Source organism: Piliocolobus tephrosceles, chromosome 1 (genome assembly GCF_002776525.5).
Source record: "Piliocolobus tephrosceles isolate RC106 chromosome 1, ASM277652v3, whole genome shotgun sequence".
NCBI classification, from domain to species: domain Eukaryota; kingdom Metazoa; phylum Chordata; class Mammalia; order Primates; family Cercopithecidae; genus Piliocolobus; species Piliocolobus tephrosceles.
In genome coordinates, this window is record NC_045434.1 from 4,946,825 (window position 1) to 4,970,692 (window position 23,868).

At 36.9% G+C, this 23,868-nt stretch overlaps 1 protein-coding gene across 8 annotated transcripts in view; it reads left to right on the forward strand.

Annotated features, from left to right (window-relative positions):
- Positions 1–23,868, forward strand: part of AKT3 (AKT serine/threonine kinase 3) — a 373,403-nt gene that overhangs the window by 193,337 nt on the left and 156,198 nt on the right. For all 8 annotated transcript variants that reach the window (XR_002732370.3, XM_023216162.2, XM_023216163.3 and 5 more), the window contains exon 5: positions 16,049–16,193. Coding sequence is in view for 7 of the 8 variants with exons in the window: in XM_023216162.2 (XP_023071930.1) it covers positions 16,049–16,193 (145 nt within the window). In the remaining variant the exon portion in view is untranslated. The remainder of the gene's footprint in view (positions 1–16,048; positions 16,194–23,868) is intronic.

Here is a 23,868-nt window from a genome sequence, read left to right on the forward strand (position 1 = left end):
TTACCTGCTAATTCTTGAAGTAGTATTGGAGATGGAGACATTTTGAGTAGCTCCCAGAGCTAGGAGTGGTATTTTGGAATCTAGGATCTACCAAAGAGGAGACATGGTAAACCACTACTTTTTGGTATTGGTAGCTTAAAGGATTGTGCCCTATAAGAAAGAGTAAACTGGAAATAGATTTGCTTTGAGAGGATTGACGTATAACTATAAATTATTTCAGTCCTGAAATTGAGTGAAGGTGATTCGACTTTGCTAGTTTTCCAGGAGCTTGCTAAAAGCAAACGTAAATTCTCTCTAACAGACTATTGCATCTTCCTAGACCTCACATTACCTCAATTTTCATGTGTTATGTCCAGGACTTGTTAAAAAATGAGTACACAAAAATTCAACACAATGTGGCCAAAATAACAGAGGAAAAAACAGACAACAGAATTATATTCATAGGAACTCTAGATAAAAGAACTATGCATTAATTAGTATGTTCAAGTATATTAAGATTGGGTGATTCTGCAGAGGGAAAGTATAAAAAAGAAACAAATGGATAATAGTTTTGATTTGTAATCAAGATAAAATTAAAAAGAAAGAACCCCATAGAAATTCTAAAATTGAAAACAAAACATTTGGAATTGTGAGTTCTAGCAGACGTCTTTAATGGCAAACTAGACCTCACATTAGAGACAATTAGTGAACTCAAAAATACGTCAGAACAGAACGTTTATAATGAAACATGCAAAGATAAGAGGATAGAAAATAAAAGTAAGAATAGAATGTAAGATAAAAACAATGTAGTGAGAATGTCTTACATATATATAATTGGAACCTCAGAAGGAGAGGAGAGAATAGAGCAAAAAGTATTTGAAAATATGATTGAAATTTTAAAAAAATGGCTAAAGATGTCAAACCATAGTTTCAAAAGTCCTATAAATCTCAAGTAGGAAAAATATGAAGCAAATTCCTAATCTCATTAGACTATTCAAAAACAAAGATAGTGTAAAAATCCCCAATATAGATAGAGAAAAAATGTACTTTGCTTTCAGAGCAGCAACACCTAGACCAAAAGGTAATGTATCAATATGTGGGATGGAATAATAATGAAATATAATGGAATGATGTTCCCAAATAATGGAATGATAATGGAATGTTTCCAAAGATGATGAAATGTATCTCCAAAATTCTGAAAGAAAATGAGTGCTAAGAAACAACTTTTTTCCATGAATAAAAGTCAAAAGAAAATATTTTCAGTAAACAGTTGATAGAGGCTGGGCATTGTGTCTCATGCCTATAATCCCAACACCTTGGAGGCTGAGGCAGGAAGATCACTTGAGCCCAGGAGCTCAAGATCAGCCTGGGCAACATAGTGAGATTCTGTCTCTACTCCCCTCACTCCCCCCGCCGCCAAAATTTGGTAGGATTTCTCACTAGCACACCTGAAATAACTAACCTAGTATTTTTTTTTTAATTATTATTATTATACTTTAAGTTCTAGGGTACTTGTGCAAATGTGGAGGTTTGTTACATATGTATACATGTGCCATATTGGTATGCTGCACCCATTAACTCGTCATTTACATTAGGTATATCTCCGAATGCTATCCCTCCCCCTTCCCGCCTCCCCACAATAGGCCCCAGTGTGTGATGTTCCTCTTCCTGTGTCCAAGTGATCTCATTGTTCAATTCCCACCTGTGAGTGAGAACATGCGGTGTTTGGTTTTCTGTTCTTGCGATAGTTTGCTGAGAATGATGGTTTCCAGCTGCATCCATGTCCCTACAAAGGACATGAATTCATCCTTTTTTTATGGCTGCATAGTATTTCATGGTGTATATGTGCCACATTTGCTTAATCCAGTCTGTCACTGATGGATATTTGGGTTGATTCCAAGTGTTTGTTATTGTGAATAGTGCTGCAATAAACATACATGTGCATGTGTCTTTATAGCAGCATGATTTATAATCCTTTGGGTATATACCCAGTAATGGGATGACTGGGTCAAATCGTATTTCTAGTTCTAGATCCTTGAGGAATCGCCACACTGTTTTCCACAATGGTTGAACTAGTTTACAATCCCACCAACAGTGTAAAAGTGTTCCTATTTCTCCACATCCTCTCCAGCACCTGTTGTTTCATGATTTTTTTAATGATTGCCATTCTAACTGGTGTGAGATGCTATCTCATTGTGGTTTTGATTTGCATTTCTCTGATGGTGAGTGATGATGAGCATTTTTTCATGTGTCTGTTGGCTGTGTGAATGTCTTCTTTTGAGAAGTGTCTGTTCATATCCTTTGCCCACTTTTTGATGGGGTTGTTTGTTTTTTTCTTGTAAATTTGATTGAGTTCTTTGTAGGTTCTGGATGTAAGCCCTTTGTCAGATGAGTAGATTGCAAAATTTTTCTCCCATTCTGTAGGTTGCCTGTTCACTCTGATGGTAGTTTCCTTTGCTGCGCAGAAGCTCTTCAATTTAATTAGATCCCATTTGTCAATTCTGGCTTTTGTTGCCATTGCTTTTGGTGTTTTAGACATGAAGTCTTTGCTCATGCCTATGTCCTGAATGGTATTACCTAGGTTTTCTTGTAGGGTGTTTATGGTTTTAGGTCTAACATTTACGTCTCTAATCCATCTTGAATTAATTTTCGTATAAGGAGTAAGGAAAGGATCCAGTTTCAGCTTTCCACTTATGGCTAGCCAGTTTTCCCAGTACCATTTATTAAATAGGGAATCCTTTCCCCATTTCTTGTTTTTGTCAGGTTTGTCTAAGATCAGATGGCTGTAGATGTGTGGTATTATTTCTGAGGGCTCTGTTCTGTTCCATTGGTCTATATCTCTATTTTGGTACCAGTACCATGCTGTTTTGGTTACTGTAGCCTTGTAGTATAGTTTGAAGTCAGGTAGTGTGATGCCTCCAGCTTTGTTCTTTTGACTTAGGATTGTCTTAGCAATGCGGGGTCTTTTTTGGTTCCATATGAACTTTAAAGCAGTTTTTTTCCAATTCTGTGAAGAGAGTCATTGATAGCTTAATAGGGATGGCATTGAATCTATAAATCACCTTGGGCAGTATGGCCATTTTCACAATACTGATTCTTCCTATCCATGAGCATGGTATGTTCTTGCATTTGTTTGTGTCCTCTTTTATTTTACTGAGCAGTGGTTTGTAGTTATCCTTGAAGAGGTCCTTTAAATCCCTTGTAAGTTGGATTCCGAGATATTTTATTCTCTTTGAAGCTATTGTGAATGGGAGTTCATTCCTGATTTGGCTCTCTGTTTGTCTGTTACTGGTGTAAAAGAATGCTTGTGATTTTTGCACGTTGATTTTGTATCCTGAGACTTTGCTGAAGTTGCTTATCAGCTTAAGAAGATTTTGTGCTGAGACAATGGGGTTTTCTAAATATACAATCATGTCATCTGCAAACAGGGACAATTTGACTTCTTCTTTTCCTAACTGAATACGCTTTATTTATTTTTCTTGCCTGATTGCCCTCGCCAGAACTTCCAACACTATGTTGAATAGGAGTGGTGAGAGAGGGCATCCCTGTCTTGTGCCAGTTTTCAAAGGGAATGCTTCCAGTTTTTGCCCATTCAGTATGATATTGGTTGTGGGTTTGTCATAAATAGCTCTTATTATTTTGAGATACGTTCCATTGATACCAAATTTATTGAGCGTTTTTAGCATGAAGGGCTGTTGAATTTTGTCAAAGGCCTTTTCTGCCTCTATTGAGATAATCATGTGGTTTTTGTCTTTGGTTCTTTTCATATGCTGGATTACGTTTATTGATTTATGTATGTTGAACCAGCCTTGCATCCCAGGGATGAAGCCCACTTGATCATGGTGGATAAGCTTTTTGATGTGCTGCTGGATTCGGTTTGCCAGTATTTTATTGAGGATTTTTGCATCAATGTTCATCAGGGATATTGGTCTAAAATTCTCTTTTTTTGTTGCATCTCTGCCAGGCTTTGGTATCAGGATGATGTTGGCCTCATAAAATGAGTTAGGGAGGATTCCCTCTTTTTCTCTTCATTGGAATAGTTTCAGAAGGAATGGTACCAGCTCCTCCTCATACCTCCAGTAGAATTCGGCTGTGAATCCGTCTGGTCCTGGACTGTTTTTGGTTGGTAGGCTATTAATTATTGCCTCAATTTCAGAGCCTGCTATTGGTCTATTCAAGGATTCAATTACTTCCTGGTTTAGTCCTGGGAGAGTGTAAGGGTCAAGGAAATTATCCATTTCTTCTAGATTTTCTAGTTTATTTGCGTAGAGGTGTTTATAGTATTCTCTGATAGTAGTGTGTATTTCTGTGGGATCAGTGGTGATACCCCCTTTATCATTTTTTTTTATTGCGTCTATTTGATTCTTCTCTCTTTTCTTCTTTATTAGTCTTGCTAGCGGTCTATCAATTTTGTTGATCTTTTCAGAAAACCAGCTCCTGGATTCATTGATTTTTTGGAGGGTTTTTTGTGTCTCTATCTCCTTCAGTTCTGCTCTGATCTTAGTTATTTCTTGCCTTCTGCTAGGTTTTGAATGTGTTTGCTCTTGCTTCTCTAGTTCTTTTAATTGTGATGTTAGGGTGTCAATTTTAGATCTTTCCTGTTTTCTCTTGTGGACATTTAGTGCTATACATTTCCCTCCACACACTGCTTTAAATGTGTCCCAGAGATTCTGGGATGTTGTAAATTTGTCCTCATTGGTTTCAAAGAACATCTTTATTTCTACCTTCATTTTGTTATGTACCCAGTAGTCATTCAGGAGTAGGTTGTTCAGTTTCCATGTAGTTGAGCGGTTTTGATTGAGTTTCTTAGTCCTGAGTTCTAGTTTGATTGCACTGTGGTCTGAGAGACAGTTTGTTAAAATTTCTGTTCTTTTACTTTTGCTGAGGAGTACTTTACTTCCCACTATGTGGTCAATTTTGGAATAAGTGTGGTGTGGTGCTGAGAAGAATGTATATTCTGCTGTTTTGGGGTGGAGAGTTCTGTAGATGTCTATCAGGTCCTCTCGGTGCAGAGTTGAGTTCAATTCCTGGATATCCTTGTTAACTTTCTGTCTCGTTGATCTGTCTAATGTTGACAGTGGGGTATTAAAGTCTTCCATTATTATTGTGTGTGAGTCTAAGTCTCTTTGTAAGTCTCTAAGGATTTGCTTTATGAATCTGGGTGCTCCTGTATTGGGTGCATATATATTTAGGAGAGTTAGCTCTTCTTGTTGAATTGATCCCTTTACCATTATGTAATGGCCTTCTTTGTCTCTTTTGATCTTTGATGGTTTAAAGTCTGCTTTATCAGAGACTAGGATTGCAACCCCTGCCTTTTTTTGTTTTCCATTTACTTGGTAGATCTTCCTCCTTCCCTTTATTTTGAGCCTATGTGTGTCTCTGCATGTGAGATGGGTCTCCTGAATACAGCACATTGATGGATCTTGACTCTATCCAATTTCCCCATCTGTGTCTTTTAATTGAAACATTTAGTCCATTTACATTTAAGATTACTATTGTTATGTGTGAACTTGATCCTGTCATCATGATACTAACTGGTTATTTTGCTCGTTAGTTGATGGAGTTTCTTCCTAGCATCGAACATTTTGGCATGTTTTTGCAATGGCTGGTACCTGTTGTTCCTTTCCATGTTTAGGGCTTCCCTCAGGATCTCTTGTAGGGCAGGCCTGGTGGTGATAAAATCTCTCAGCATTGGCTTGTCTGTAAAGGATTTTATTTTTCCTTCACTTATGAAACTTAGTTTGGCTGGATATGAAATTCTGGGTTGAAAATTCTTTTCTTTAAGAATGTTAAATATTGGCCCCCACTCTCTTCTGGCTTGTAGAGTTTCTGCCGAGAGATCTGGTGTTAGTCTGATGGGCTTCCCTTTATGGGTAACCCGACCTTTCTCTCTGGCTGCCCTTAACATTTTTTCCTTCATTTCAGCTTTGGTGAATCTGACAATTATGTGTCTTGGAGTTGCTCTTCTGGAGGAGTATCTTTGTGGCGTTCTCTGTATTTCCTGAATTAGGATGTTGGCCTGCCTTACTAGGTTGGGGAAATTCTCCTGGATGATATCCTGCAGAGTGTTTTCCAACTTGGTTCCATTTTCCCCGTCACTTTCAGGCACACCGATCAGACGTAGATTTGGTCTTTTCACATAATCCCATATTTCTTGGAGGCTTTGTTCATTTCTTTTTCCTCTTTTTTCTCTAGACTTCTCTTCTTGTTTCATTTCCTTCATTTGATCTTCAATCACTGATTTTCTTCCAGTTGATCAAGTCGGTTACTGAAACCCGTGCATTTGTCACGTAGTTCTCGTGTCATGGTTTTCATTTCTATCAGTTCTTTTAAGGTCTTCTCTGCATTGATTATTCTAGTTATCCATTCATCCATTCTTTTTTCAAGGTTTTTAGTTTGTTTGTGCTGGGTACGTAGTCCTCCTTTAGCTCTGAGAAGTTTCATCGACTGAAGCCTTGTTCTCTCAACTCATCAAAGTCATTCTCCGTCCAGCTTTGTTCCGTTGCTGGCGATGAGCTGCGTTCCTTTGGAGGGGGAGATGCGCTCTGATTTTTTGAATTTCCAGCTTTTCTGCCCTGCTTTTTCCCCATCTTTGTGGTTTTATCTGCCTTTGGTCTTTGATGATGGTGACGTATTGATTGGGTTTTGGTGTGGGTGTCCTTTCTGTTTGTTTGTTTTCCTTCTAACAGTCAGGACCCTCAGCTGCAGGTCTGTTGGAGTTTGCTTGGGGTCCACTCCAGACACTGTTTGCCTGGGTATGAGCAGCAGAGGCTGCAGAAGATAGAATATTGCTGAACAGCGAGTATTGCTGTCTGATTCTTGCTCTGCAGCCTTAGTCTCAGAGGTGTACCCAGCAGTGTGAGGTGTGAGGTGTCGGTGTGTACCTCAGTTCAAAATGCAAAAATCACCTATCTTCTGTGTCGCTCACACTGTGAGCTGGAGGCTGGGGCTGTTCCTATTCAGCCATCTTGGGCGCCCCCCTGTCCTATTATCCTTTAGACCCAATAAGAATAATCTCTGATTGAAGGATAAATACAGAATGGAATGAAAAGCAAAATGCTTAAATCAATAAATAAAAATAAGCATTGATTTTTAAATAATTTATATTGTGCTTTAATTGTATAAATGAAAATATCTGATGTAATAACGTAAATCGAGGTCCTCACAAAAATGGGGTTAATTTTTTGTGAGGTTGCTGTATTTTCTGGTACGAGTTAAAAGTATGAACATATTAGACTTTTTGAAGTCAGATTTAAATATTATAATTTCAGTTACAACTAGTAAAAGGATAGAGTATGATGGCTACCAGGCTAATTGGAGGAGAAATGGAATTAGAAAAAAAATTATTCTGGCATATATTACATAAGTGGACCATGTAAAGCTAAGGATATATATAAAAGTAATTGCAAAACAGATGACTAAAAAGCCAACAGGAAAATTAAAATGGAATTCTGAAAAAATGTAAAATAATTTAAGAAAGCGGAAGGAAAGAAGAAAAAGATAAAGATATAGGTTGAAAATAAATAGATTGAAAAAGATCGGTCATGGAAACAGTAAGCATAAGAAGGATGGATTGCTATATTATATCATTTCAAATTGAATGTATTACCGTAGATTAGTCTGATACTTTATAATGAGAGAAGTGTCTGTTGAACAGGATGATATAGCGGTCATCAACACTTATAACAGAATTAAAGAGATAAAAATGGGCAATTCCACAACCATATTTGGAGATTTAAAAATTCGCAGCACTTGGTAGAGCAGCTACACAAAAAATTAGCTAAGGCATAGAATAACACTATCAACCACCTTGATATACCTAATATTTGTAGAACACTACACTCAAAAGTGGCAGAAGAGACATTATTTTCAAGTAAACATGGTACATTGATCAGAATGGAACATACTCTTATCAGGATAATGCTGGCCTCATAAAATGAGTGTGGGAGGATTGCCTCATTTTCCGAATTTCTGAATAATTTCAGAAGGAATGGTACTAGCTCCTCTTCATACCTCTGGTAGAATTCAGCTGTGAATCCGTCTGGTCCTGGACTTTTTCTGGTTGGTAGGCTATTAATTGCTGCCTCAATTTCAGAACTTGTTGTTGTTCTATTCAGGCATTCAGCTTCTTCCTGATTTAGTCTTGGGAGGATGTATGTGTCCAGGAATTTATCGATTTTTTCTAGATTTTCTAGTTTATTTGCATAGAGATATTTACAGTATTCTCTGATGGTAGTTTATATTTCTGTGGGGTCTCTGGTGATATCTCCTTTATCATTTTTTATTGTGTCTATTTCATTCTTTTTTCTTCTTTATTAGTCTGGCTAGATCTATTTTGTTGATCCTTTCAAAAAAACCAGTTCCTGGATTCATTGATTTTTTTTTTTTTTTTTTTGAAGGGTTTTTTCGTGTCTCTATTTCCTTCAGTTCTGCTTTGATCTTAGGTATTTCTTGCCTTCTCCTAGCTTTTGAATGTGTTTGCCTTTGCTTCTCTAGTTCTTTTAATTGTGATGTTAGGGTGTCAATTTTAGATCTTTCCTGCTTTCTCTTGTGGGCATTTAGTACTATAAATTTCTCTTTACACACTGCTTTAAATGTGTCCCAGAGATTCTGTTACATTGTGTCTTCATTCTCATTGGTTTCAAAGAACATCTTTATTTCTGCCTTCATTTCGTTATGTACCCAGTAGTCATTCAGGAGCAGGTTGTTCAATTTCCATGTCGTTGTGTGGTTTTCAGTGAGTTTCTTAGTCCTGAGTTCTAATTTGATTGCACTGTGGTCTGGGAGACTTATGGTTTTCATTCTTTTGCGTTTGCTGAGGAGTATTTTACTTCCAATTACGTAGTCAGTTTTAGAATAAGTGCGATGAGGCACTGAGAAGAATGTATATTCTGTTGATTTGGGGTGGAGAGTTCTGTAGATGTCTATCAGATCCGCTTGGTCCGGAGCTGAGTTCTGTCTCGTTGATCTGTCTAATATTGACAGTAGGGTGTTAAAGTCTCCACTATTATTTTGTGGGAGTGTAAGTCTCTTTGTAGGTCTCTAAGAACTTGCTTTATGAATCTAGATGCTCCTGTGTTGGATGCATATATATTTAGGATAATTAGCTCTTCTTGTTGCAGTGATCCCTTTACCATTATGCAATGCCTTTGTCTCTTATGATCTTTGTTGGTCTAAAGTCTGTGTTATCAGAGATTAAGATTGCAACTCCTGCTTTTTTGTGGTTTCTGTTTGCTTGGTAAATATTTCTCCATCCCCTTATTTTGAGCCAGTGTGTGTCTTTGCATGAGAGATGGGTCTCCTGAATACAGCACATTGATGGGTCTTGACTCTTTATCCAATATGCCAGTCTGTGTCCTTTAATTGGGGCATTTAGCCTGTTTACATTTAAGGTTAATATTGTTATATGTGAATTTGATCCTGTCATTATAATGCTAGCTGGTTATTTTGCCTGTTAGTTGATGCAGTTTCTTCATAGAGTCGATGGTCTTTTCAATTTGGCATATTTTTGCAGTGGCTGGTATCAGTTGTTCCTTTGCATGTTTAGTGCCTCCTTCAAGAGCTCTTGTAAGGCAGGTGTGGTGGTGACAGAATCTCTCAGCATTTGCTTGTCTGTAAAGCATTTTATTTCTCCTTCACTTAGGAAGCTTAGTTTGGCTGGATGTGAAATTCTGGGTTGAAAATTCTTTTCTTGCCTGTAATCCCAGCACTTTGGGAGGCCGAGGCAGGTGGATCGCCTGAGGTCAGGAGTTCGAGATTAGCCTGGTCAACATGGCGAAATGTTACTAAATACAAGAAAGTTAGCCAAGCATGGTGAGAGACGCCTGTACTCCCAGCTACTCGGGAGGCTGAGGCAGACAATCACTTCAACCCAGGAGGAAGTGGTTGCAGTGAGTCAAGATTGCACCACTACACTCCATCCAGCCTGAGCAACAGTGAGACTCCTTCTCAAAAAAATATATTTTCTTTTTTTATTTTTTATTTCTTTTTTTTTTTTTTTTTTTGAGACGGAGTCTCGCCCTGTCGCCCAGGCTGGAGTGCAGTGGCCGGATCAGCTCACTGCAAGCTCCGCCTCCCAGGTTCTCGCCATTCTCCTGGCTCAGCCTCCCGAGTAGCTGGGACTACAGGCGCCTGCCACCTCACCCAGCTAGTTTTTTGTATTTTTTAGTAGAGACGGGGTTTCACCGTGTTCGCCAGGATGGTCTCGATCTCCTGACCTCGTGATCCACCCATCTCGGCCTCCCAAAGTGCTGGGATTACAGGCTTGAGCCACCGCGCCCGGCCTCTTGAGCCACCGTACCCGGCGCTATATTTTCTTTATGGATGTTGAGTATGGGCCCTCACTCTCTTCTGGCTTGTAGGATTTCTGCAGAGAGATCCACTGTTAGTCTGATGGGCTTCCCTTTGTGGGAAACCCGACCTTTCTGTCTGGCTGCCCTCAACATTTCTTCCTTCATTTTAACCTTGGTGAGACCTGGCAGAGACACAACAAAAAAAAGAAAATGTCATGATCAAGTCGGCTTCATCCCTGGGGTGCAAGACCAGTGCAGCATACACAAATCAATAAATGTAATCCATGACATAAACAGAACCAATGACAAAAACCACATGATTATCTCAATAGATGCAGAAGAGGCTTTCAACAAATTTCAACTCCCCTTCATGCTAAAAACTCTCAATAAACTAGGTATTGATGGAATGTATCTCAAAATAATAAGAGCTGTTTATGACAAACTCACAGCAAATATCATACTGAATGGGTAAAAACTGGAAGCATTCCCTTTGAAAACCAGCACAAGACAAAGATGCCCTCTCTCACCGCTCCTGTTCAACATAGTATTGAAAGTTCTGGTCAGGGCAATCAGGTAAGAGAAAGAAATAAAGGGTATTCAGTTAGGAAGAGAGAAAGTCAAATTTTCTCGTTTGCAGATTATGTGATCGTATGTTTAGAAAATCCCATTGTCTCAGCCCCAAATCTCCTTAAGCTGATAAGCAGTTTCAGCAATGTCTCAGGATACAAAATCAATGTGCAAAAATCACAAGCATTCCTATCTACCAATAATAAACAGAAAGCCAAATCATGAGTGAACTCCCATTCACAGTTGCTACAAAGAGAATAAAATACCTAGGAATCCAAATTACAAGGTATGTGAAGGACCTCTTCAAGGAGAACTACAAACCACTGCTCAAGGAAATAAGAGAGGACACAAACAAATGGAAAAACATTTCATGGTCATAGATAGGAAGAATCAATATCATGAAAATGGTCATACTGCCCAAATTAATTTATAGGTTCAATGCTACCAACATCAAGCTAACATTGACTTTTTTCACAGAATTGGAAAAAAATACTTTAAACTTCATATGAAACCAAAAAACCCGCATAGCCAAGACAATCCTAAGCAAAAAGAACAAAGCTGGAGGCATCACGCTACCTGACTTCTAACTATACTACAAGGCTACAGTAACAAAAACAGCATGGTACTGGTACCAAAACAGAGATATGGACCAATGGAACAGAACAGAGTCCTCAGAAATAACACCACACATCTACAACCATCTGATCTTTGACAAACCTGACAAAAAGCGATGGGGAAGGATTCCCTATTTAATAATTGATGTTGGGAAAACTGGCTAGGCATATGCAGAAAACTGAAACTGGACCCCTTACTGACACCTTATACAAAAGTCAACCCAAGATGGATTAAAGACTTAAACGTAAGACCTAAAACCATAAAAATAGTATGAAGAAACCCAGGCAATACCATTCAGGACATAGGCATGGGCAAAGACTTCATGTCTAAAACACCAAAAGCAATGGCAACAAAAGCCAAAATTGACAAATGGGATCTAATTAAACTAAAGAGCTGCTGCACAGCGAAATAAACTGTCATCAGAGTGAACAGGCAACCTACAGAATGGGAGAAAATTTTGCAATCTTTGTATCTGGCAAAGGTCTAATATCTACAACCTACAAAGAGCTTAAACAAATTTATAAGAAAAAAAAACCCATCACAAAGTAGGCAAAGGATATGAACAGACACTTCTCAAAAGACGTTTATGCAGCCAACAAACATGAAAAAATGCTCATTATCACTGGTCATTAGAGAAATGCAAATCAAAACACAATCAGATGCCATCTCACACCAGTTAGAAATGGCAATCATTAAAAAGTCAGGAAACAACAGATGCTGGAGAGGATGTGGAGAAATAGGAATGCTTTTACACTGTTGGTGGAAGTATAAATTAGTTCAACCATTGTGGAAGACAGTGTGGCAATTCCTCAAGGATCTGGAACTGGAAATACCATTTGTCCCAGCAGTCCCATTACTGGGTGTATACCCAAAGGATTAGAAATCATTCTACTATAAAGACACATGCACACGTATGTTTATTGTGACACTCTTCACAGTAGCGAAGATTTGGAACCAACCCAGTTGTCCACCAGTGATAGACTGGATAAATAAAGTGTGGCACATATACACCATGGAATACTGTGCAGCCATAAGAAGGATGAGTTCATGTTCTTTGCAGGGACATGGATGAAGCTGGAAACCATCATTCTCAGCAAACTATCACAAGAACAGAAAACCAAACATCACATGTTCTCACTCATAAGTGGGAGTTGAACAATGAGAACACATGGACACAGGGAGGGGAACATCACACACTGGGGCCTGTCGGGATATGGGGGGCTAGGGGAGGGATAGTAGTAGCAGAAATACCTAATATAGGTGACGGTTTGATGGGTGCAGCAAACCACAATGGCACGTGTATACCTATGTAAGAAAACATGTTCCGCACATGTACCCCAGAACTTAAAGTGTGTGTATGTGTGAGTGTGTGTGTGTATAAAAACATATTCTTGGTCATAAATGATTCTGAGTACGTTTTGGAAGATGAAAGTTATGCAGTGTATGTTCTATAATCACAGTAGAATTAATTAGAAATCAGCATTAAGACAATAGATGCCAATTACTGGAAATTAACATAATTTTTTATAATCATTGGGTCAAAAACCTCACAAGAGCCATTAGGAAGTAATTTTCAAGAACAGTAATGAAAATAATACATATCAAAATTTGTGGGGTGTAGCTAAATGAGTGCTTAGAAGGAAATTTATAGCCTTTAATACTTGAATACTATTTGAAAAGAAGAAAGAAAGTAAGAAGAAAGTTCTTACATTGTTAACTTAAGCTTCTGTCTTAAGAAACCAGAAAAATAAATTAAACCCAAAGAAAACAGAAACAATGGCATTCAGAAATTAGTGAAATAGAAAACAGAAAAATAGTAGAGAGTAATTAATAAAACCAAAACTACTTCTTTGAAAAAAAAAATAGAATTGAAAAACGTTTTGGCGTATTGTTAAAGGAAGAATAAAAAGAAAGAAGACACAAATTACTGACACTGACCCAAGAAAACATTAGAAAACCCAGTATCAATGAATGGAAGTGAATTAGTAATTAAGAACCTTTCCTCAAAGGTTCCAACCCAGACAACCTTGTCAGTGAGTTGTGTCAAACATTTAAGGAAGAAATTTGACCAATCCTCTATAAGCTGTTTCAGAAAATAATGAGAAGGGAATACCTCTCAACTTATTTTATAAGGCCACTGTCATCCTCATTTCAGAAATCAGACAGAATTATTTTAAGAAAAGACAACTATAGACCAATACACTTGTGAACATATGCAAAATTTCTTAACAAAGTATCAACAAATTAAACAATAGGTAAAAAGGATAGAAGCTTAAGTTATGTGATCAAATGGAGCTTATCCCAAGAATTCAAAGTTGTGTTAACATCTGGAAACTATTAAGCTAATTTCACCATATTAATATGATAAAGGTAAAAATCTGCGTGATCATTTTATAGAGATATTGAATTTTCTTTTTCTTTTTTTTGAGACAGAGTCTTGCTCTGTCACCCTCGCTGGAGTGCTGTGGTGTGATTTCAGCTCACTGCAACCTCCATTTCCCAGGTTCAAGCGATTCTCATGTCTTGGGCTCCCGAGTAGTTGGAATTACAGGCTCCTGCCAGCATGCCCAGCTAATTTTTGCATTTTTGGTAGAGACTGGGTTTCTCCTCGTTGGCCAGGCTGGTCTTGAACTCCTGACCTCAGGTAATCCGCCCGCCTCAGCCTCCCAAAGTGCTGGGATCACCGGCATGAGCCACCACGCCTGACCTGCTTTTGACAAAAATTCAACAAACTTTCATTAAGAGTATGCAGATGGCTAGAAATAGAACAGAACTTACTCAGTTGATTAAGTAAATGTATGTATAAAAGATCTACAACTTACATCATATTCAAGGGGGGTGAAAACTCAATGTTATTCCTAACTTGTGAAACAAAGCATGTGTGCTGATCTCTTTACTTTAATTTAACTTTGTACTGCAGGTCTGATCTAGGGCAATAAAGCAAGGAAAACATGTAAAAAGCATACGGATTGGAAACAAGTAAAGCTGCTCTTGTTTGCATACCACATGATTGCATGTGTAGAAAATGCAGAAAAATAAGAGCTACTAGAACTAGTAAATGAATTTAGTAAAGTTGCAGTATACAAAGTCAATATACAAAAATCAATTGTATTTTTAAATACTAACAAGAACAATTAGAAAGTGAAATAAAACCTTCGACAGTAGCATAAAAGAACAGTCTTGTGTCAATGACAGTGATATGTTCTGAGAAAAATGTCATTAGGTAACATTGTGTAAACCTACTGGACAAACCTAGATGGTATAGCCCACCCCATACCTAGGCTATGTGGTGTAGCCTGTTACACGTTACCGTACTGAATACTATAGGCAATTGTAATGCAATTGTAAGTATTCATGTATCTAAACATATAAGCACAGGAAAGGTACAGTAAAATACAGTGTAATAATCTTAGGGGACCACCATTGTGTATGCAGTCCATCATTGACTGAAACATTGTTATGTGGTGCATGATTGTATGTAGGAATAAATTCAGGCAAAGATGTGAAAGATCTTTACACAGAAAATTACAAACATTGCATTGGGAAATTAAAGATCTATATAAATGTAGAGCTATACCATGCATGGATTAGAAGATTTAAATGATTAAGATGTTAGTTTTCCCAAAATTTATCTATAGATTTAATGTAATTCTAGTCAAAATCCAAATAGACTTTAAGAAGTAGACAAACTGATTTTAAAATTTATTTGGAAAAATAATGATCCTTGGTCTGATAGCCAAATGTCTAAAAATAAAAACTTGATATAAGTGCTTCTGAGACTGATTGTTCAAACTACAAGGTGAATCCTTTTTTTTTTCCTTAGAAATTTACTATAATCTGGAAACAATTAAGGGTTTTGGCTTTGAAACCTTTCCTTGGAATGTCTGTTGGACCTGATAAAAATCTTGAGGATGTCAATGATGGACTTAAAATAGCTAAGCAAAAAACTGCAGCAAACTTTTAGGGGGTCAACTTAATAGTTAGGATTGGCCAGGTGCGGTGGCTCACGCCTGTAATCCCAGCACTTTGGGAGGCCGAGGTGGAAGGATCACTTGAGGTCAGGAGTTTGAGACCAGCCTGGCCAACGTGGTGAAACCCTGTCTCTACTAAAAACACAAAAATTAGCCGGGCACTGTGGCACACGCCTGTAATCCTGGCTACTCAGAAGGCTAAGACAGGAGAATTGCTTAAACCCAGGAGGTGGAGGTTGCAGTGAGCTGAGATCATGCCACTGATCTCCAGCCTGGGCAGCGGAGTGAGACTGTTTCAAAAAAAAAAAGTAGGATAGATATATACAGACAAATAAAATTTAACTGTTCATGTAAATGATTTTAACTTGAGTTTTCAACAATTTTTTTCTTCTCTTTTTTTCTTTAACATACTTCCACAAAATGCTACTACAGACTTTAGGCCTGTAGTGAAACGCTCTTAGTACTATTTTCATTTTGGGGTGATGGCGGGAGTGTGTGCTTATGTGTGTTGTGTGTGTTTGATCTCCAAATAGATTTTATTTGTATTAATTTATATTTTATAAAACGAAAATATTTAAATCATTTGCCATCATCTATTAATGGGACATTTTACTCATTTTTTAGGGAAGAATGGACAGAAGCTATCCAGGCTGTAGCGGACAGACTGCAGAGGCAAGAAGAGGAGAGAATGAATTGTAGTCCAACTTCACAAATTGATAATATAGGAGAGGAAGAGATGGATGCTTCTACAACCCATCATAAAAGAAAGGTAGAAAATAATAACTTATTCCCAGCACAGCATTCATTTGTCTGGAAGAAACATACTAAAAACTACCATTTGCAGAAAGATGTCAGCCAATTTTCTTATGATACGTAAATATATTGGTGGGTTTTATTCACATGAATTTGAAATACTTGTTGTTTAAAACCAAGTAAGTGAACATCGTTTCAGTGAGAACATCGTTTCAGTGATTCAGCCCTTTAGCGCTGAATGCTGATAGGGCACGTGTGTGACTGATGTGCCATCATACTGCTTTATAATTTGCATTGTTCCTTATTATTTTTAATACAGTTTTAGAAACTTTGTAATAAAATGTTTTCCCTGATGATTTGTTCCTTTCCACTTTGCACTTCATATTCTCCTAAAAACCATGTGCAGTAATGGCTCAGGTGTACTTCCAGATTGGTGCCCTCAGCCATAGTAAAGCCAGCAGGAAAGTGAACAGTCTTGGAAATAATAACTCTTATTTAATGGCTGCTTCTGAGCCAGTAGGGAAGTAGACTTTTCCTTCTCTCAGTGCTCCAGTATAATAAGTACCAATTTATATTTTTATGAGAAATATGAATTTTGTTTTTCATTGCTATAGAAAATTGAAAAGCAATTTCCTTATTACAGAAATGATATTTTCATGATTAATCTAAAGATAGAGGTGTTGAGATAAGCTTGCTGTTTATCACTTTAGAATATATTTGGTTTACTAGATTGTTAATTAATCTTCAGGTAAGAAAACACAAATTTTCAAGATATTATCCGTGAAATTTGGTATTAGCACAGTGATTAAGAAGTCTTTGGAGATAGACTGCCTGAGTTCATATCCTCCCTTTTCCACGTTAAACTTGTGGACTTGGTGAAGTTATACAGTCACAACAGAAAGTTAATTATCCTTTCCTTATGTGAAAAAGAATAATATTCTATACTTCATCTGGGCCAAATGTCTGAGATCCCTTTCTGACTTCATTGTAGATTTCTTCTCTGTTTGTTTGTTGAACTGAATCCCTCTTTTCTTTTATGTCAATTTAACCTGCCTTGTTCCTCTGTCATTGCAAAAAGAAAAACAAAGTCTAGCTACACTCACTTACCTACTCAGAGAGAAGAAAGCTTCTTTTGTACATATGTAAATTATTTCATTTAAAATGAAATGAAATCAAGAATAGTATAAATCAGATATGGTTAAGTAATTGAATACTTCTACGAGTTTTTGTTTTTGGAGACTCAGTTGGAGTAAAAAATTCTACAAGAATCTGTTTTAGAGTGATGTTTATGGTTAATCTTTATATGGACAAAGAATAGTAGCTAACTTTAATAGCTAATATTTATTGAGCATATATTACATAAATACTTTAAACATTTTTTTTTTCATTTTGAACTTCAACTATAAGTTGAGTACCATTATGATTCTTCCCGTTTTATAGTGAAGGGAAATAAAGGATGGAAGGATTAAGAAATTTTCCCCATAATTACACACAGGGTGGGAACCAGTACTTAAACCTAGGCAGTAAGATCTAAAGTCCTCACTTTCTAGCACTATGTTGTAATACTAAAGTTCTACTGATTTTTCCAAGAGTTTACAAGCTTTATTATAAATTGAAATTAACTAATATCCAAATGTCATATAAGGACAGTTTTTCATAATATTTTGAGAAACAGAGTATAATCATAAGAGAATATCTGCATAATTTTGTTTCTAATATAACTTCATTATAAGCATAACAATTATAGAGATTAGAGAGGCTCAAGATATATGAACCAAGAAAAAGAAAGAAGCTGTGTGTTGACGTGTTACAGTATACAATTAAAAGATCTTATATGTTTGAAGTTCTGTTATCTTTTTTGAAATAATTTAAAATAGTTCTAAATTACTGCAGAAGTTAGTGCAGAAATAGAACATTTGTACCACTACTAACTCCATAACAGTCCTAATGACTTAGCCTCAAGTGGTAAAATATTACTGTCATTTTCATAAGATAAATGATTCTAGAACTATACCCTTATGTATATCAATTATCATGCAAAGAATTGCAGAAATTTGGATTACTTTTAATACTGTAACCACACATTCTGAAATAAGAATATTGTTCTAATAATTTATAGAATATATTTCCTTCTTTAATTTTTGTCAAATGGCATAAGATTTAAAAAACAGGTACTGATTATGGTGGCTATGGTGAGAGTCGTCAGACTGCTATTTCTTGCATGAAATAGGGTTCATTACCTCCCTTAGTGGTAGATTGTCGCCACAGTGTCTGTTCTGCCAGTTAAAAACTCACTTGGAAAGGAAGGATGTAGGATAGTAGATAAAGAGGCAAGGGCCTCACAGACAGATTTAAGTGCTCTTCTGTGTTTGAATTAAAAGAAAATGTGGTTCTGTGTTTTAATTAACAGATAGTGTTTCAAAGGAATTTGATTAGAGAACCCAGAAGTGCCTAATTGGTCAGCCAAGCTACCATTCTCGTTTGCCTTGTCAAGTATGTGAAGGGGCATAGCATAAAAGGATAAAAAGCCAAGTGAGAGTCAAAGTTCTCCTTAACTTTTAACTGACTAACATAGGCTGGGATCAACTGGCAATAAGCTCATGATTTACATTTAACGTATAAGCAGTGCCTCCTGCTTTCCCATTAAGTTTGACTCCAGTTCTTGGGATTGTATCACCTAATTCCTGACTGCAGTAACTCATACCAGTGGCTAGTATCCAGAGAAAAAGAGAAGGAAAAAAAGACAATGGCCAGACCTGCTGAAATCTCATGATTTCACACTGCATGAATCTGCTTATTTAAAAGGGAGAAGTGATATAACCTATGTAGAAGTTGACTAATAACATCAGCTCCACCTCTTCTCATGAGAAAGAGCACCCGAAGAAGTGGCAGAGATGGAGGCAGAGGAGTGAACTTCGTCAGAGCTGTTCTCTTTTTACTCATTTGGTTTTGCTATTACATTGTAAATGTATCTGGAATTTATCTTTTTTGACCAAATATGCTAATACTGTGGTATTCTTAAAAGTTCTTTATGTTCCTCATTCATTATATGTTTATTTTTAATCTAATTTGTGGTCTAGACAATGTCTTATATTCTGGCGTGCCTGATTTGAACACATTTATTAAGCACTTGTTATGTATGCCCCTGTATCTCTTAACCTAAAAGAGCCACGTAAACATGTAAAGGGAAGAGTATAACTGTAAAATATTTCCCCAATAAATTCTTAAGATCAGGCTTTGGAGGAGGATTTTTTTTCTGGAGAGTATTCATACTCCTGTTTTTTTCATTAAAGACTTACTGTATCTTTTTCCATAACATCATTCAGAAGAACAAAACATTTTGTAATAGCTTACATTTCATTTGTAAAGACTACACAATTATTGTGTGTACCATTCTGAACACGAGCATTTGGTAGCAAAGATACCTTACCTTTTTAATTTCCTCAAGTTTTGTCAAAATAGATGTGAAATCTGTTTCTGATTTTATCACATACAGTGCTTTTAAACTAATAATAATTTCTATGTAAGTTCCCTTAATTCCCTTTTTCTAAAAAAAGATTGAGAGTCAAACTGACAAAGCTGTGAAGTTTAGAGTGAAGGCTGTCATGCTGTTTTTTTTTTAACCTCATTGCCCTAAGAATTGCAATTTTACTACTATTTATTTATTTTTATTTGAGACAAGGTCTCACTCCCATCACGTAGGCTGGAGTGCAGAGGCACAATCATGACTTACTGCAGGCTTGACTTCACAGGCTCAGGTGATCCTCCCAACTCAGCCTCTCAGGTAGCTGGAACTATAGGCACCTGCCACCGCACTTGGCTAATTTTTGTATTTTTTCATAGAGACAGGGTTGCCGTGTTGCCCAGGCTGGTCTCAAACTCATGCCCTCAAGTGATTCCCATGCCTTGGCCTTTCAAATTGAGCCACCACACCCAGTCAAGAATTGCAGTTCTTACAAAATATAGTAATATTTTATAATAAATATTGCCTTTCATCTGAAAATGTCATAAAGGATTTTACAAATTGTTTTCTAATTTTTACCCCCCAATAATTCAGTTTCATTTTCTATGCTCTTTAGTAATAGGGCACAGCAAGTATTATTTTCTAGTGCTTTTAAATAAAAAATGAGGAACATACTGTCCAAGTGAAACTTTGAGCAATAAATTGACACTCTGGCCTGGTTATGAAAATAATGTTTCTGAGTTACTTGCCATATGTATTAGTCAGGGGTTCTCTAGAGGGACAGAACTAATTGTGTGTGTGTGTGTGTGTGTGTGTGTGTGTGTGTGTGTGTGTGTGTGTGTATGGAGTTTATTAAGGAGTATTAAACTCACACAGTTACAAGGTTCCACAGTAGGCCATCTGCAAGCTGAGGAGCAAGGAAGCCAGTTTGAGTCTCAATGCTGAAGAACTTGGAGTCGAGAGCAGGAAGCATCCAGCATGGCAGAAAGACGTAGGCTGGGAGGCTAAGCCAGTCTAGCATTTTCACATTTTTATGCCTGCTTTATATTCTAGGCACACTGGCAGCTGATTAGATGGTGCCCACCCAGGTTAAGGTGGGTCTGCCTTTCCCAGCCCACTGACTGAAATGTTAATTTCCTTTGGCAGCCCCCTCACAGATATACCCAGGATCAATATTTTGCATCTTTCAATACAATCAAATTGACACTCGGTATTAACCCTCACACTGTGGAACAAACTACCTAAAATTTAATGTCTTAAAACAATAGCCATGTAAATATCTCATGATTTTGTAGTTTGAGCCATTCTGTTGTTCTTGCATGCATGGCTCTCAAAGCAGCTGCCTACAGCTGATACATGGGTGGGCTGGGAAATCCAACAATACCTTCCTTACGTGTCTGGGGCCTTGGTGCTGACTGTTGGTTGTGGTGTCTTGGTTCTCCTCCACTTGGCCTCTCTCTTGGAGTGGTAATTTTTCTTCCAAGGTCTCTCCATATGGCCTCTCTCTCCAGGATAACGTGGACTAACTAACAGCATTAGAGCTGACTTTCTAGAGCTTTCCAAGAGAGAGAACGCATAAACTGCCAGGCTTAACAGCTTTGTCTGTTACTGGCATAGTATCAGTTTGATCATATTATGTGTTCAAAGCAAGATACAGAGATAGCCCAGGGAGAGAGAAAGTTGACTCCACCCCTTTGTGGAAGAGTGGAATGTGCATACAGGGAGAAATTGGAATTTGTGGCAGCCATCTTTGCAGACTACCTAGCATAAATAGCTTGTTATGTAGTATTCCCTGATTTTTTCCGTTCTATTAATGCAATTAAATCTATCTACTATTACCTATTATTTGTTCAAATGACACTAGCTGATTTACTATATTTGATATTTAGAGCTAAATGTTTGATTTTTAGTTGAATTAATATATCTTGTTATTTTCCCTGCTGTCTCTTTGCTACTTTATGTTTTCCTTTGAACTAGAGATATTATTGAATGTAAGACACTGTAATTTGACATTTGGAAAAAATTATCAAAATTATGAACAGCAAAAAATGTTGAAAGTAAACGTAGGCATTAATTTCTAAAATTTTAAGAATTTGTATATAAAATACCTGAGAGATATTGGGATGTGGTTTTCTTGCATTGTTTTCCTCTAATTTTAGTATTGTTAAAAAAATTGGCTTTCAGCCTGGGAGACCACCTGGGTTCTTGGCTTCACACAAGAAGGAATTCAAGAGCAAGCAACAGAATAAAGTGAAAGCAAGTTTATTAAGAAAGTAAAAGAATAAAAGGTGACTACTCCATAGGCAGAGCAGCCCTGAAGGCTACTGGTTGACTGGTTGGCTATTTTTGCGGTTATTTTTTAATTATGTGCTAAACAAGGGGTAGATTTTCTGGTGAAGGGGCAGGGAATTCCCAGAGCTGAAAGTTTCCCTCCTTTTCAGACCATACAGGGTAACTTCCCAAGATGCCATGGCATTTGTAAACTGTCATGGCACTGATGGGAGGTTCCTTTGGCAAGATAATATATTATAATTAATGTATAATGAGCGCTGGGGACAACCAGAAGGCACTTTCATAGCCATCTTGGTTTTGGTGGGTTTCGACTGGCTTCTTTACCATATCCTGTTTTTCCAGCAGGGTCTTTGTGACCTGCATCTTATGAAACCAGACCTGCCACACTCCTATCTCAGTAGCAGGATGATGCTTGTCTCAGAATGAATGAGAAGTATTCCTCATTTTAATTTTCAGGAAGAGTTTGTATAAAATTGGTGTTATTTATTCTTTAAATGTCTGTAGAATTCACCAGTGAAACCATCTGGGCCTGGAGTTTTCTTTGATGAAAGGTGTTTAACCACAAACTCAGTTTTTCTTAATAAATATGGTGTTATCAAATTATCTGTTTCTTCTTAGGTGAGCTTTCATAGCTTGAGACTTCTAGCAATTTGTTCATTTCCTCAAAGGTGTCAATTTTATTGTCAAAATGCCATTTATATTCTCTTATGTTTCTTTTAATGTCTGTAAAATCTGTCATTCCTGGTATTGGTAATTTGTGTCTTCTCTCTTTATTTTTCTGACCAACCTGGCCAGAGGCCTCTCAATTCTTATTGGTGTTTTAGAACTAGCTTTTGGTTTCACTGATTTTTTTTCTCTACTGTTTTTCTTTTAAAAATTTAATGGATTTCTGCTCTGATCTTTGTCATTTTCTTCTAATTCTTTTTGGTTAACTTGCTTTTTTTTAAGTTAGGGTAGAAGCTGAAGCCATTGATTTGAAACATTTCTCACATTTACTTTAGATAAATGATAAACAGAAAAAAAAGTTATAAAAGGCACTAAAATTTTCAATGACTTGTAATTTCAAGATAAAACCCAAATACTTGTTTTTATATTTATAAACCTCTAAACTGAGTTTAAATTTAAGTAAACTGATCATATACAATCAACTTTTCTTCTGTTCAAAAACCAATTAATATGAAAGTAAAGGAATTTCAAAAGGAGGCAAGTCCACAAAAATGAAAAGCTGGGTCGGGGAGGGGCATTAGGGCACCAGTGCTTTCAAAAGTTTGTAAGTTTCTGGAAGAATGTTGATAGAGCAGAGCAGGAAAAGAGTACACAGAGGAGACTGTAGAGAACAAGTGCACATGTGATTGGCAGAATCCTCAGAATTACCTGACTTAAGAAGGAGAAGTGAAACTGAAAACAGGCAGATTAATTAAAGATATTCTTCTTAGAGCTCCCTGCCTTGCTGTTCTGAATTGCATCAAGTACTGTCTCAGGAATAACAACTGCTTTCTTTGATTTATTTTAACTGAAGTATACGAGGTTCTCAACATTTCTTATAAATATATCCTATATTTCTCTCTGTCTTGGATTTTATCTTTATTTTGCTAGAGTAAACTCTCAGATAGCTCCTTCCAAAGCATTGCTTTTTTAGGCATATTTGGAAATGTTTGTGTGGAACATTTTTGATTATCACATTTTCTGGGGGTAGCAGTACTACTAAATCCTTGAAAACTTGAGTCCTTAAAAATGAGTGAAAATAATTTTTTTCCTCCTTTGCCCTTTTACATAACTGATAATTTGGCTGAGGAATTATAGTTTCAAAATCATTTTCTCCAACATCTGAGAACTGCTTTAAATTATTTTCAGCATCCGTGGTTGCTAATGAGACAGCCAATGCCAGTCTGATTCTTTTTCATTTAAATGTACTTATAAATTGGTAAAATTTGTT